This window comes from Ailuropoda melanoleuca, chromosome 2 (genome assembly GCF_002007445.2).
Source record: "Ailuropoda melanoleuca isolate Jingjing chromosome 2, ASM200744v2, whole genome shotgun sequence".
NCBI lineage: Eukaryota > Metazoa > Chordata > Mammalia > Carnivora > Ursidae > Ailuropoda > Ailuropoda melanoleuca.
In genome coordinates, this window is record NC_048219.1 from 166,054,836 (window position 1) to 166,068,807 (window position 13,972).

At 38.9% G+C, this 13,972-nt stretch overlaps 1 protein-coding gene across 1 annotated transcript in view; it reads right to left on the reverse strand.

The window, feature by feature from the left end:
- C2CD6 (C2 calcium dependent domain containing 6) overlaps positions 1 to 10,256 on the reverse strand; it is a 125,106-nt gene extending 114,850 nt beyond the window's left edge. Inside the window, exon 1 of the mRNA XM_034654951.1 lies at positions 9,990 to 10,256. Within this exon, the coding sequence (XP_034510842.1) occupies positions 9,990 to 10,223 (234 nt within the window). The 5' untranslated portion in view covers positions 10,224 to 10,256. The remainder of the gene's footprint in view (positions 1 to 9,989) is intronic.
- Positions 10,257 to 13,972: the final 3,716 nt, after the last annotated feature.

Genomic DNA, 13,972 nt, shown 5'->3' on the forward strand with positions numbered 1-13,972 from the left:
ATTAAACACCCCACTATCAGAAATAGACAGAACACCCTGGCAAAAACTAAGCAAAGAATCAAAGGCTTTGAATGCCATACTCGACGAGTTGGACCTCATAGATATATATAGAACACTACACCCCAGAACCAAAGAATACTCATTCTATTCAAATGCCCATGGAACATTCTCAAGAATAGATCATGCTCTGGGACACNGTTAATAGTAGGGGACCTCAACACTCCACTCTCAGCAATAGATAGATCACCTAAGCAGAAAATCAACAAAGAAACAAGAGCTTTGAATGCCATACTAGACGAGTTGGACCTCATAGATATAAATAGAACACTACACCACAGAACCAAATAATACTCATTCTATTCTAATGCCCATGGAACATTCTCAAGAATAGACCATGCTCAGANGCCCATGGAACATTCTCAAGAATAGATCATGCTCTGGGACACAAAACAGGTCTCAGCCAATACCAAAAGATTGAAATTATCCCCTGCATATTCTCAGACCACAACGCTCTGAAATTGGAACTCAACCACAAGGAAAAATTTGGAAGAAACTCAAACACTTGGAGACTAAGAACCATCCTGCTCAAGAATGATTGATAAACCAGGAAATCAAAAATCATTAAACAATTTATGGAGACCAACGAGAATGAAAACACCNATATTCTCAGACCACAACGCTCTGAAATTGGAACTCAACCACAAGGAAAAACCTGGAAGAAACTCAAACACTTGGAGGCTAAGAACCATCCTGCTCAAGAATGACTCGATAAACCAGGAAATCAAAAAACAAATTAAACAATTTATGGAGACCAACGAGAATGAATACACAACGGTCCAAAACCTATGGGATACTGCAAAGGCAGTCCTAAGGGGAAAATACATAGCCATCCAAGCCTCACTCAAAAGAATAGAAAAATCTAAACTGCAGTTTTTATAGTCTCATCTCAAGAAGCTGGAGCTGGAACAGAAGAACAGGCNCATCCCATTTACAATAACACCAAAAACCATACGTTACCTTGGAATTAACTTAACCAGAGACGTAAAGGACCTATATCCTAGAAACTATAGATCACTTTTGAAAGATATTGAGGAAGACATAAAAAGATGGAAAAATATTCCATGCTCATGGATTGGAAGAATTAACATAGTTAAAATGTCCATACTACCCAGAGCAATCTACACTTTCAATGCTATCCCGATCAAAATACCGAGGACATTTTTCAAAGAACTGGAACAAATAGTCCTTAAATTTGTGTGGAACCAGAAAAGGCCACGAATTGCCAAGGAAGTGTTGAAAAGGAAAAACAAAGCTGGGGGCATCACGATGCCAGATTTCGAGCTGTACTACAAAGCTGTGATCACAAAGACAGCATGGTACTGGCACAAAAACAGACACATCGACCAATGGAACAGAATAGAGAACCCAGAAATGGACCCTCGGCTCTTTGGGCAACTAATCTTTGATAAAGCAGGAAAAAACATCCGGTGGAAAAAAGACAGTCTCTTCAATAAATGGTGCTGGGAAAATTGGACAGCTACATGCAAAAGAATGAAACTTGACCACTCTCTCACACCATACACAAAAATAAACTCCAAATGGATGAAAGACCTCGATGTGAGACAGGAATCCATCAAAATCCTAGAGGAGAGCATAGGCTGCAACTTCTATGACATCGGCCAGAGCAACCTTTTTCACGACACATCTCCAAAGGCAAGAGAAATAAAAGATAAAATGAACTTATGGGACTTTATCAGGATAAAGAGCTTCTGCACAGCCAAGGAAACAGTCAAAAAAACTAAGAGACAGCCCACGGAATGGGAGAATATATTTGCAAAGGACACCACAGATAAAGGACTGGTATCCAAGATCTACAAAGAACTTCTCAAACTCAATACACGAGAAACAAATAAACAAATCATAAAATGGGCAGAAGATATGAACAGACACTTTTCCAATGAAGACATACAAATGGCTAACAGACACATGAAAAAATGTTCAAAATCATTAGCCATCAGGGAAATTCAAATCAAAACCACACTGAGATACCACCTTACGCCAGTTAGAATGGCAAAAATTGACAAGACAAGAAACAACAATTGCTGGAGAGGATGTGGAGAAAGGGCATCCCTCCTACACTGTTGGTGGGAATGCAAGTTGGTACAGCCACTCTGGAAAACAGTGTGGACGTTCCTTAAAAANTAAAAAGTTAAAAATTGAGCTACCCTATGATCCAGCAATTGCACTACTGGGCATTTACCCCAAAGATACAGACGCAGTGAAGAGAGGGCCATATGCATCCCAATGTTCATAGCAGCATTGTCCGCAATAGCTAAATCGTGGAAGGAGCTGAGATGCCCTTCAACAGATGACTGGATTAAGAAGTTGTGGTCCACATATGCAATGGAATATTACTCAGCTATCAAAAAGAACGATTGCTCAACATTTGCTGCAACATGGATGGCACTGGAGGAGATAATGCTAAGTGAAATAATCAAGCAGAGAAAGACAATTATCACATGGTTTCTCTCATCATAAGAACTAGGAAGATCGGTAGGAGAAGAAAGGGGATAAAGAAAGGGGGGTAATCAGAAGGGGGAATGAAGCATGAGAGACTATGGACTCTGGGAAACAAACTGAGGGGTTCAGAGGGGAGGGGGGTGGAGGAATGGGATAGGCTGGTGATGGGTAGTAAGGAGGGCACGTATTGCGTGGTGCACTGGTTATACGCAACTAATGAATCATCAAATTTACATCAAAAACCAGGGATGTACTGTATGGTGACCAACATAATACAATAAAAAAACATTAAAAAAAAAAAGTAGTAAAATCCGGTCAGGCCAAAATTAGAAATGCTTTAACCAAGATGCAGTTGCAAGTGGAGGCCAAAAAATGAGGATGAATGAAACAGAAGAAGGAATCAGTGATACAGAAGATAAATTATGGTAAAATAATGAAGCTGGAAGGAAGAGGGAAAGAAAAGTTTTAGTGCACGAAGGTAGACTTAGGGAACTCAGTGATTCCATAAAGTGAAATAATATCCTTATTAGGGAGTCCCAGAAAAAGAAGAGCAGGAAAAGGGTGAACAAGGTTTATTTGAACAAATTATAGCTGAGAACTTCCCTAATCTGGAGAAGGAAACAGGCATTTAAGTCCAAGAGCCACAGAGAACTCCCCTCAAAATTTTAAAAAAAATAGGTCAACACCCCAACATATTATCGTGACACCTGCAAACTACAAAAATAAAGAGAAAATCCTGGAAGCAGATCGAGACAAGAAGTCCTTAACCTACAAGGGTAGACACATAAGACTGGAAGCAGACCTGTCCACAGAGACCTGGCAGGCCAGAAAGGACTGGCATGATATATTCAACATGCTAAATGGGGAAAATATGCAGCCAAGAATACTTTATCAAGCAAGGCTGTCATTCATAACAGAAGAAGAAATCAAGAATTTCTAAGATAAACAAAAACTAAAGGATTTCGTGAATACTAAACCAGCCCTGCAAGAAATACTAAAGGGGACCCTTTGAGAGTAAAGAGAAACCAAAAGTAACAAAGACCAGAAAGGAACAGAGACAATCTACAGGAACAGTGACTTTACTGGTATTACAATGGCACTAAATTCATATTTTTCAACAATTACCCTGAGTGTAAATGGACTCAACACTCCCATAAAAAGAGGATATCAGAATGGATTTAAAAAAAAAATATGCTGCTTTCAAGAGACTCACTTTAGATCCAAAGACTCCTCCAAATTGAAAGTGGTGGCGTGGAGAACAATTTATCATGCTCATGGACATCAAAAGAAAGCTGGAGTAGTCATCCTTTTATCAGACAAACTAGATCTTAAACCAAAGACTGTAATAAGAGAGGAAGAAGGACACTGTATCATAATAAAGGGGTCTATCCAATAAGAAGATCTAATAATTATAAATATTTATGCCTCCAACTTGGGATCAGCCAAATATATAAATCAATCAATAACAAACTTATAGAAACCAATTTATAATAATACAATAATAGTAGGGAACTTTAACACCCCCTCACAGCAATGGACAGATCATCTAAGCAGAAGATCAACAAGGAAACAAGGGCTTTGAATGACACACTGGACCAGATGGACTTAAATGATATAGTCAGAACACTTCATTCTAAAGTGGCAGAATATACATTCTTTTCAAGTACACATGGAACATTCTCCAGAAGAGATCACATACTGGGTCACAAAACAGGACTCAATGGGTACAAAAAGACTGAGATCATACCTTGCATATTTTCAGACCACAATGCTATGAAACTTGAAGTCAACCACAAGAAAAAATTTGAAAGGACCACAAGCACATGGAGGTTAAAGAACATCCTACTAAAGAATGAACAGGTCAACCAGGAAATTAAAGAAGAATTTTAAAAAATACATGGACACAAATGAAAACGAAAACATGACAGTTCAAAACTTCTGGGATGTAGCAAGGATGGTCCCAAGAGGGAAGTATATAGCAATACAGGCCTTCCTCAAGAGTCTCAAATACACAACCTAACCTTATACCTAAAGGAATTAGAAAAAAGAATAGCAAATAAAGACTAAATCCAGCCGGAGAAGGGAAATAATAAATATCAGACCAGAAATCAATGATATAGAAATAATAATAAAAAAGAACAGATCAATGAAACTGGGAGATGGTTCTTTTGAAGAATTAACAAGATTGATAAAACAAAAATAAAAGGCATGCAAATCAGCAAAAAGGAAGTCAAACTCACTCTTCACAAATGACATGATACTCTATGTAGAAAACCCAAAAGATTCCAGCAAAAAATTGCTAGAACTGATATAGGAATTCGGCAAAGTTGCAGGACATAAAATCAATGCACAGAAGTCTGTTGCATTTCTATACATTAAAAAATGAAGCAGCAGAAAGAGAAATCAAGGAATCAATCATATTTACAATTGCACCAAAAACCATAAGATTGCACCAAAAACCATAAGATACCTAAGAATAAACCTAACCAAACAGATAAAAGATCTGTACTCTGAAAACTATAGAACATTTATGAAAGAAATTGAGGAAGACACAAAAAATGAAAAATATTCCATGTTCATGGATTGGAAGACAAAATATTGTTAAAATGTCTATGCTACCCAAAGCAATCTACACATTCAGTTCAATCCCTATAAAAATACCACCAGCATTTTTCACAGAGCTGGAACAAACAATTCTAAAATTTGTATGGAAACAGAAAAGACCTCAAATAGCCAAAGGAATGTTGAAAAAGAAAACCAAAGCTGGAAGCATCACAATTCCAGTCTTCAAAGCTGTAATCATCAAGACATTATGGTACTGACACAAAAACAGACATATAGATCACTGGAACAGAATAGAGAACCCAGAAATGGACCCTCAACTCTGTGGTCAACTAATCTTCAACAAAGCAGGAAAGAGTATCCAATGGTAAAAAGACTGTCTCTTCAACCAATGGTGTGGAAAAATTGGACAGCCACGTGTAGAAGAATGAAACTGGGCAATTTTCTTAGGGCGCCTGGGTGGCTCAGTTGGCTGGGCATCTGCCTTTGGCTCAGGTCATGATCCTGGGGTCCTGAGATGGAGCCCCGCATCAGGCTCCTTGCTCCACGGGGGGTCTGCTTCTCCCTCTCCCTCTCCCCAGTGCTAGTGCTCACTCTCTCTCTCAAAATAAATAAAATCTTTTTTTTTTTTTTTAAGATTTTATTTATTTATTTGACAGAGATAGAGACAGCCAGCGAGAGGGAACACAAGCAGGGGGAGTGGGAGAGGAAGAAGCAGGCTCACAGCGGAGGAGCCTGATGTGGGGCTCGATCCCAGAACGCCGGGATCACGCCCTGAGCCGAAGGCAGACGCTTAACCGCTGTGCCACCCAGGTGCCCCCAAAATAAATAAAATCTTAAAAAGAAAAAAAAGAGAAAAAGAAATTGGACCATTTTCTTATACCATACATAAAAACAAACTCAAAATGGATGAAAGACCTAAATGTGAGACATGAAGCCATTAAAATCCTGGAGAACACAGGCAGCAACCTCTTTGACCTAGGCTGCAGCACTTCTTGCTAGACAGGTCTCCAGAGGCAAGGGAAACAAAAGCAAAAATGAACTATTGGGACTACATCAAGATAAAAAGCTTTTGCACAGCAAATGAAACAGTCGACAAAACTAAAAGGCAGCCTACGGAATGGAGAAGGTATTTGCAAATGACATTATGGGCAAAGGGCTAGTATCCAAAATCTATAAAGAACTTATCAAACTCAACACCCAAAAAACAAATAATCCAGTCAAGAAATGGGCAGAAGACATGAACAGACATTTCTCCAAAGAAAACACACAATGGCCAACAGACACATGAAAAAATGATCAATATCATTCAGCATCAGGAAAATACAAATCAAAACCACAATGAGCTACCACCTCACACTGGTGAAAATGGCCAAAATGAACAACTCAGGAAACAACAGATGATGGTGAGGGATAGGGAACCCTCTTACACTGTTGGTGGAAATGCAAACTGTGCAGCCACTCTGGAAAACAGTATGGAGGTTTCTCAAAAAGTTAAAAATAGAACTACCGTATAACCAAGCAATTGCACTTCTAGGTTTATCCAAAGGATACAAAAATAGTGATTGAAGGGGCACATGCCCCCCAGTGTTTTTAGCAATGTTTATAGAAAGAGCCCAGATGTTCATCAACAGATGAATGGATAAAAAGGATGTGGTATGTATATACAATGGAATATTTCTCAGCCATCAAAAAGAATGAAATCTTGTCAATCTCAATGACATGGCTGGAACTAGAGGGTATTATGCTAAGTGAAATAAGTCAGTCAGAGAAAGACACCATAAGATTTTCACTCGTATGTAGAATTTAAGAAACAAAAGAGATGAACATGGGGAAGGAAAGGAAAAATAAAGTAAGATAAAAGCAAAGAGGGAGGCAAACCATAAGTGGTTCTTAATTGTAGAAAACAAACTGAGGATTGCTGGAGGACAGGTAGGTGGGGGATGGGGTAATTGGGTGACAGGAATTAAGGAGGGCAATTGATATAATGAGCACTGGGTGTTATATGCAACTAATGAATCACTAAATTCTTACCCCTGAAACTAATAATATACTATATATTAACTAAATTGAATTTAAGTAAAAATTAAAAAGAAAAACAGACACATAGATCAATAGAATAGAATGGAAAGTCCAGAAATAGTCATGATTATATGGTCAATTAATCTTTGACAAAGGAGGCAAGAATATGCAATTGGAAAATGACAATCTCTACAACAAATGGTGTTGGGAAACTCGACAGCTGCATGCAAAAGAATGAAACTGGACCACTTCCTTATACCATACATAAAAGGAAACTCAAAATGATTAAGGACCTACATGTCAGAATTGAAACCATAAAAATTCTAGAAGAGAGCACAGGCAGTGATTTCTCTGACATCAGCTGTAGCAATATTTTTCTAGATGTGTCTCCTAAGGCGAAGGAAACAAAACCAAAAATAAACTATTGAGACTACAACAAAATAAAAAGCTTGTGCACAGCAAAGGAAACCATCAACAAAACTAAAAGGCAATCTATGAAATGGGAGAAAATACTTGCAAATAACACATCTGATAAAGACTTAGTATCCAAAATAAAGAACTCATACAACTCAACAACAAAGAAAACAGCAATCCAATTAAAAAATGTGCAGAGGGCCTGATTAGGCATTTTTCCAATGAAGACATACAGATGGGCAAGAGGCACATGAAAGGATGCTCAACATCACTCATCATCGGGGAAATGCAAATCAAAACCACAGTGAGATATCACCTCACACCTGTCAGCATGGCTAAAATCAGCAAAACAAGAAACAACAGGCGTTGGTGGGGATGTGGAGAGAGGGGAAACTTCTTGCACTGTTGGTGGGAATGAAAACTGGTGCAGCCACTGTGCAAAACAGTATGGAGGTTCCCCCAAAAATTAAAAATAGAACTGCCTTATGATCAAGAAATCACACCACTAGGTATTTACCTAAAGAAAACAAAGACACTACTTAAAAAGATATATGCACCCCTATGTTTACTGCAGCATTATTTACAATAGTCAAGATATCAAAGCAAAATTGAAAAAACAATTTTTTCAAAAAAGCACATCTGACCCATATCATCCCCCTGCTTAAAACCCACCAGCTTTTCCTATCTCCTGTAGCCATGGTTCTCGACTTTGAATATCCTTGAAGTCAAATATATTCTAAGCATTATCTGCAAACTACTGTTTTCCAAAATGTATTCCTGTAAGATGTGAAATATACCTCAGCGATGTATTTGCTTCCAAGTTTTAAAAAACTGTATTTTGAACAGAAAATGCTAAACATATTTACATAGCTGTTATTGCCCTATGATAATCCGCTTTCAAGAAATCATGTCCCATACAACGTCAAGAAATCATAGAAAGACTACCTGTTGCTTAAATACACAATGTTCCATCTGTGTACTGATGCACAGGCAGATTAAAGAGGGCCACCCATTCTGTGTTCAATGGTCTACATTGTGTATCTTATAGCTATTGTAATAATTTTAATAACAAATACTTGTATTACTCTAAATTTGTTGTACAATGGACATCCATAGTACCTAAACTTATTGCTCCGCCCGTGTCTGAAAAGAATTAATCTATGAAGTCATTATAACTAAATCCAAGTGCACACTTCATTTCCTAAGCTCTTTTTGCTGTTCTGTCAAAATATTAAAATATTCTACGGTCAAATAATTTAGGAAACCAAACTTGGGTAAACATTGTACCCTGCATATAGGTGCACTACTCTTTTTCGAATGTATGTAGATGCTGTTGTACCTATAAGCAAATTAAAAACACTGCTGTATGGTAGCTTTTTGTCATTACAGATTTTCCCAGTCAGTAGAAAGTAAAGAGCCAGTTACTCTTCTGTGAGAAACTTTCCTTTTTTTTGCAATAAAAAGGAATCCTTCTACTAAAAAAATATATATATATAGGAAATCACCATTCTACAAAATAAAGTCCATATTCCTTAAAATGACATATAACAAACACCTTCTATGGCCTAAACTTCCAAGCACATCCATCTTACACAACCTTTGCAATTTTTCCTACTATTATAGCTAAATCCTAATATGCTCTCAATTTATCTTAACAATGAATCAAGAGTATTCTAAGTTTTTGGAATTAGGAGGGTACTGTAGAAATCAAGTAATTCAACTGTTCGATCTCACAGAGGATATCATCTTTTTGTGTACCATTTGCTCCCGATACTTTTATTATCTGTACTATTCTTTTAAAAACTTAAGACCAACAGAGAATGTAAAATTTCCTAATCATCTTCTAACACTTTGAAAAAGTAAGTTGCAATTTGATTCTCCTTTTCCATTTCCTCCATTCTCTGGGTATACCACTATATGGTAAACTACAGCATTTCACACATTTCAAATATAAATTAGTCTAATTAATAACGGGTGGCCAAAAATTCACTTTGCAGACACGATGCAAATTTGATCCTATAAGTTCATCTGTAAAACCTCTGGAATTAAAAACAGGGTAACTGAAGGTTCTGGAGTTTAGCCCTTTAACCATATAAAGGAAATCCTAATGATGGTGATGACAGCATCACTGATGTCAATGATGACAGCAGCTGACAATGACTCTGTGCTTCGCAGTGGTAAACACTTTACATCATTATCTCCCTCAGATCTTCAGACGACACTACAAGTAAGGTAGATTGTCATACTTATATCTAAATTATTGTCTTAATTTAACAGTTAATAAAACAAGGCTCTGACAAGTTAAAGAATCTTCAAGGTCCCACAAGTAAGCGCTTCCTCAGTTATTAACACCTTCCAACTTAGGGCAGGTCTCCCTCCCTCCCATCTGCATGCATTGACCCCTAGGTCCTCCCCCAGCCCTCTAGGTGGTGAGGTAGGGGACAGACTCTGCCTGCCGGGCCCCCACTCACATTCAGCAGCCGGTACCCAGTGCCCTCCTTGTTCTCGTCCTTGGGCAGGTACACTGTCTTGTTATGTTCCTGGAAGTTACGAGCGGAAGAAAACTCCGGTGCTCTGCTGGGCATGATTTCCAGGGTGGCATGAGGACTCCTCTGAAGTATAGGGGCTGTGTACAGGGAACGGACCCGCCCGCTGCGGTTATCAGCTGTGTTGGAACCCTTAAGCAACTCTTGGGGCGGCTCCATTCCTCCATCCTCTGCTGAATAGGTCTGCGCCTAACCGTCGGCCTGCTACTGCGCAGGCGCAGCCCTCCCTCCGCCTCGCCACGGCTTTTCCCGCGCATGCGTACACACAAGGTGTGTGACCCCCACACCCTCACTTCACTTCATTATTTGCATCAATAATTACCTGCCACAGCTGATTTTGGGAGAGTGGTTGTTTAATGAGCCTGGGGTCGGCTGCAAGCACTTGAAGCCATTTCAGTCTCCCTCACAAGGGAGTCAGCATGCTGGTGGACAGCAAGTCTCCTCAGCACTGTGATTGAACACCTTAGTTCATTTTCTTGGCTGCCCCTTAAACCGTCATAAGCCTGTTTTCCCTAAACCAATTCCTTCTGGGAGATTTACATCAATAATCACTTCCTTATGCTATCCCCTGAGCTCCAGATACTATGGTTCCAACAATCTACTTGGACATCTTACTGTCCCATACACTCATAACACACGTTAATATTCATCTTGCCTCCCAGACCTCTACTATGTTCCAAACTCATTTAATATGGCAATATCACAGCCACAAATGCTTAAAACTTCAGACTTATTTTTTAATTCTAACCCTAAATATTTGAACCCTGCTCTTTCTTTTTACAGCACCTGGTTTAGGACATGTCACATACACAGCTGTAGTGATTTACTCCTGGATCTCCCAGCCTGCTCTCATCCACCCTATCCACTGCCCCAATATGAAAACAGTTTACCTTTGAAAACAAACAAAGCCAAAAAATAAAAATAGAAACAAAACCAGAAACTTTCAGAGCTTCTTTGTTAGCCATAAATTTGAATTCCTTAATTTGGAAACCAAGGGCATCCAAAATGCACCCTATCTCAGGATCATAATTTATTCCTATTCTACTTGGGATCTATTTTTCTTTTATCCAAGAACCAGCTCAAACTTTAGCTTTCAGTTAAATCTTATAACCCAATACACATACCCTCAAAGCAGAATTAGCTGTTGTCTCTAAGCTACAATTTGTCATATAGCTATTAGTGGGCTCATGCCATCAGAATTAATTTCAAAAGATAGTTCTTTGGGGACAGGAACCTGATCCTCACCTCATACTCCTTAGGGCTCATGGCACGAGAGCCCAAATCCCTCAATACATGTTTGTTGTCATCAGCGTCTGTGCTGTGTGGTGTTTAACCACTGTGCCAATGAGACTTGCTGCCCACCAGCTCATGATGACTTCCTTAGGGCTCGTGTGATGCAACATACAAAATATCTAACCTAAATCTATTCAAACTTCTAGACCTAACCTCCAGTCTACAGGAAATTCAAGAGATAAAGAACAAATTGAATAATGCTATTAGGGAAAAAATCAAACAAATACAAAATGTAGGTGGGACATGTGAAAACAAAATGGTTTGGATTCTTTAAAAAAAAATGTGAAGAGGAAATACAGAAAGGTACAGCCACTTGGAAAACAGTTTGGCAATTTCTTAAAAAACTAAACATGTAACTACCACACAACCTAGCAATTGCACTCTGGGGGGAGTATCCCAGAGAAATAAAAACATACATCCACACAAAAACCTGTGCACAAATGTTCACAGCAGTTTTATTCATAACAGCCAAAAAAAATGGAATCAACTCAGATGTTCTCCAACAGGGAAATGGTGAAACAAACTGCAGGGTATACCTACCTTGGAGTACAACTAAGCAATGAAAAGGGATGAACACACAACTTGGATGAATCTCCTGGGCAGAAACAAGCTAATCCCAAAAGATTACATTCTTGAAATGACAAAATTGTGGAAATAGAAGACCGCTTAGACAGCCAGGGGTTGGAGTTAGAGGTGCAGAGATGGAGATGTGGGAGGGAGACGTAAAAGGGCAGCAGTGAGAGATTCCTGTGGTTTGGCAAACTGTTCAGTATCTTGACTGTGGTGGTAGATACACAAACCTACATAACTGGTAAAACTGTATAGAAATTAACACACACACACACACACACACACACACACACACCCCGGTACAAGTAAAACTAGGGAAATTTGAATAAGATCAGTGGGTTTTATCAATGTCAATCTTCCGGATATGATATACTACAGCTTTGTAAAATGTTATTCAGAGACACTGGCAAGGTGTACAAAGGATTTCTCTGCATTATTTCTCAAGTATGCATGAATCTACATTTATCTCAGGAAATTTTTCAGTTAAAAATGTCATAGGGGAGAGGGAAAAAAGGCGAGAAGGCCATTTAAAATTAAGAGATAAAACAACCAAATGGAATGTGCAAAACTTTACTACATCTTGAGAAATCAGGGAAATTTGAGGATAGACCATTTAATGATACTGTGCTATGTAAACAAACATTCTTATTTTTGGAGGACGCATGTTTACATATTCCAGTGCAGTGACATGGTGTTACCAACTTACTTTCAAAAGATTTACCAAGAACAGGGAGCCTGCATGGCTCGGTCAGTTGAGTGTCAGGTCATGATCTTGGGGTTGTGGGGTTGAGCCCCGTGTCTCGCTCCACACTGGGAGAAGGAGCCTGCTTGAGATTCTTTCTCTCTCTCTTTCCCTCTGCTCCCCGCACCCACCACCCCCATCTCTCTCCCTCTCTTAAAAAAAAAAAAGATTTAGCAAGAATAAAAGGGGGGTGTAAGGAAAAACAAATGAGCAAATGTGGCAAAATTTTAACAATTTTTAACAATTTATTTTACAACTTAACAATAATAATTTAACAATTATTAAATCTAGGTTGACCTACATTACAGTTGCTATAATACTAGTCTTTCAACATTTTTACATTTGGTAGTTTCCAAATGAAAAGCCCTCAGAGCTCACTCATGTATATGGTCTTTTCCTTGCCCCTATCTCCACCAGTAGAAATCCCACTCATCCTATAAAGGACATGCCCACACCCAACCTTACCCACAATACTCTCCTAGATTCTGTTATTCCTTATGCCTATCTATGCCTATACATTTTCTCATTTTTTTGTCCTCTCACAACCTAGCAATTTGATTGAAATCAAATCATGTGTCATAATCCAAGCTTTACATTTAACAATTGATCACAGACGGTGTATAGACGGCCCAAGTCCTGGTTAGTCTACTAGCTACATCACAATCACCTGGGACATCTTCTAAAAAGTGGTTTTCCAGGCACCCCCTCAGACCTACTGAATCAGAATCTCTGGGGATGGGCCTAAGAGTCTATGTTTTGTTCTGTTGACAGGGAGTGGGGAGAGGTAGGTATTAATTACTGAATATTTTGCATCCCCCCAAAACAACAAAAACCTTACTGGGGATCTTGCCTACTGACATCTCAGAAACTCCACTAAGCCACTGCACCTACAACCTGATGCAGAGAGAAAGGTGAGAAAAAAAGATGACTTTGAGCCAGTTACGGAGACATATAATTGGCAGTGAACTTCCTCAAAGTTTCCCAGTCAGGGCCAAAGGTTTTCCTGATACATTCGTACAGGTCCACCAGCTGCTTATGGAATATGTCCTTGCTGGGATGATCGGCAGATTTGAAGTCCAGGTCGTCCTTCCCAGATCTGACGAATGTAAAGTCAACTATGCCCACGCAGGTACACTGTTATTAACAGAGCCAGCGTTTTTGGTTACATCTCACAGCAGCTCCAGAGATCCTTTATTCTGTAGGATGTCAGGAGAAAAACTCCCTTCAACGTTGTATTAACTTTCTACTGCTGCCCTAACAAATTCCGACAAATTTAGCAGGTTAAACAACACACATTTGCTAT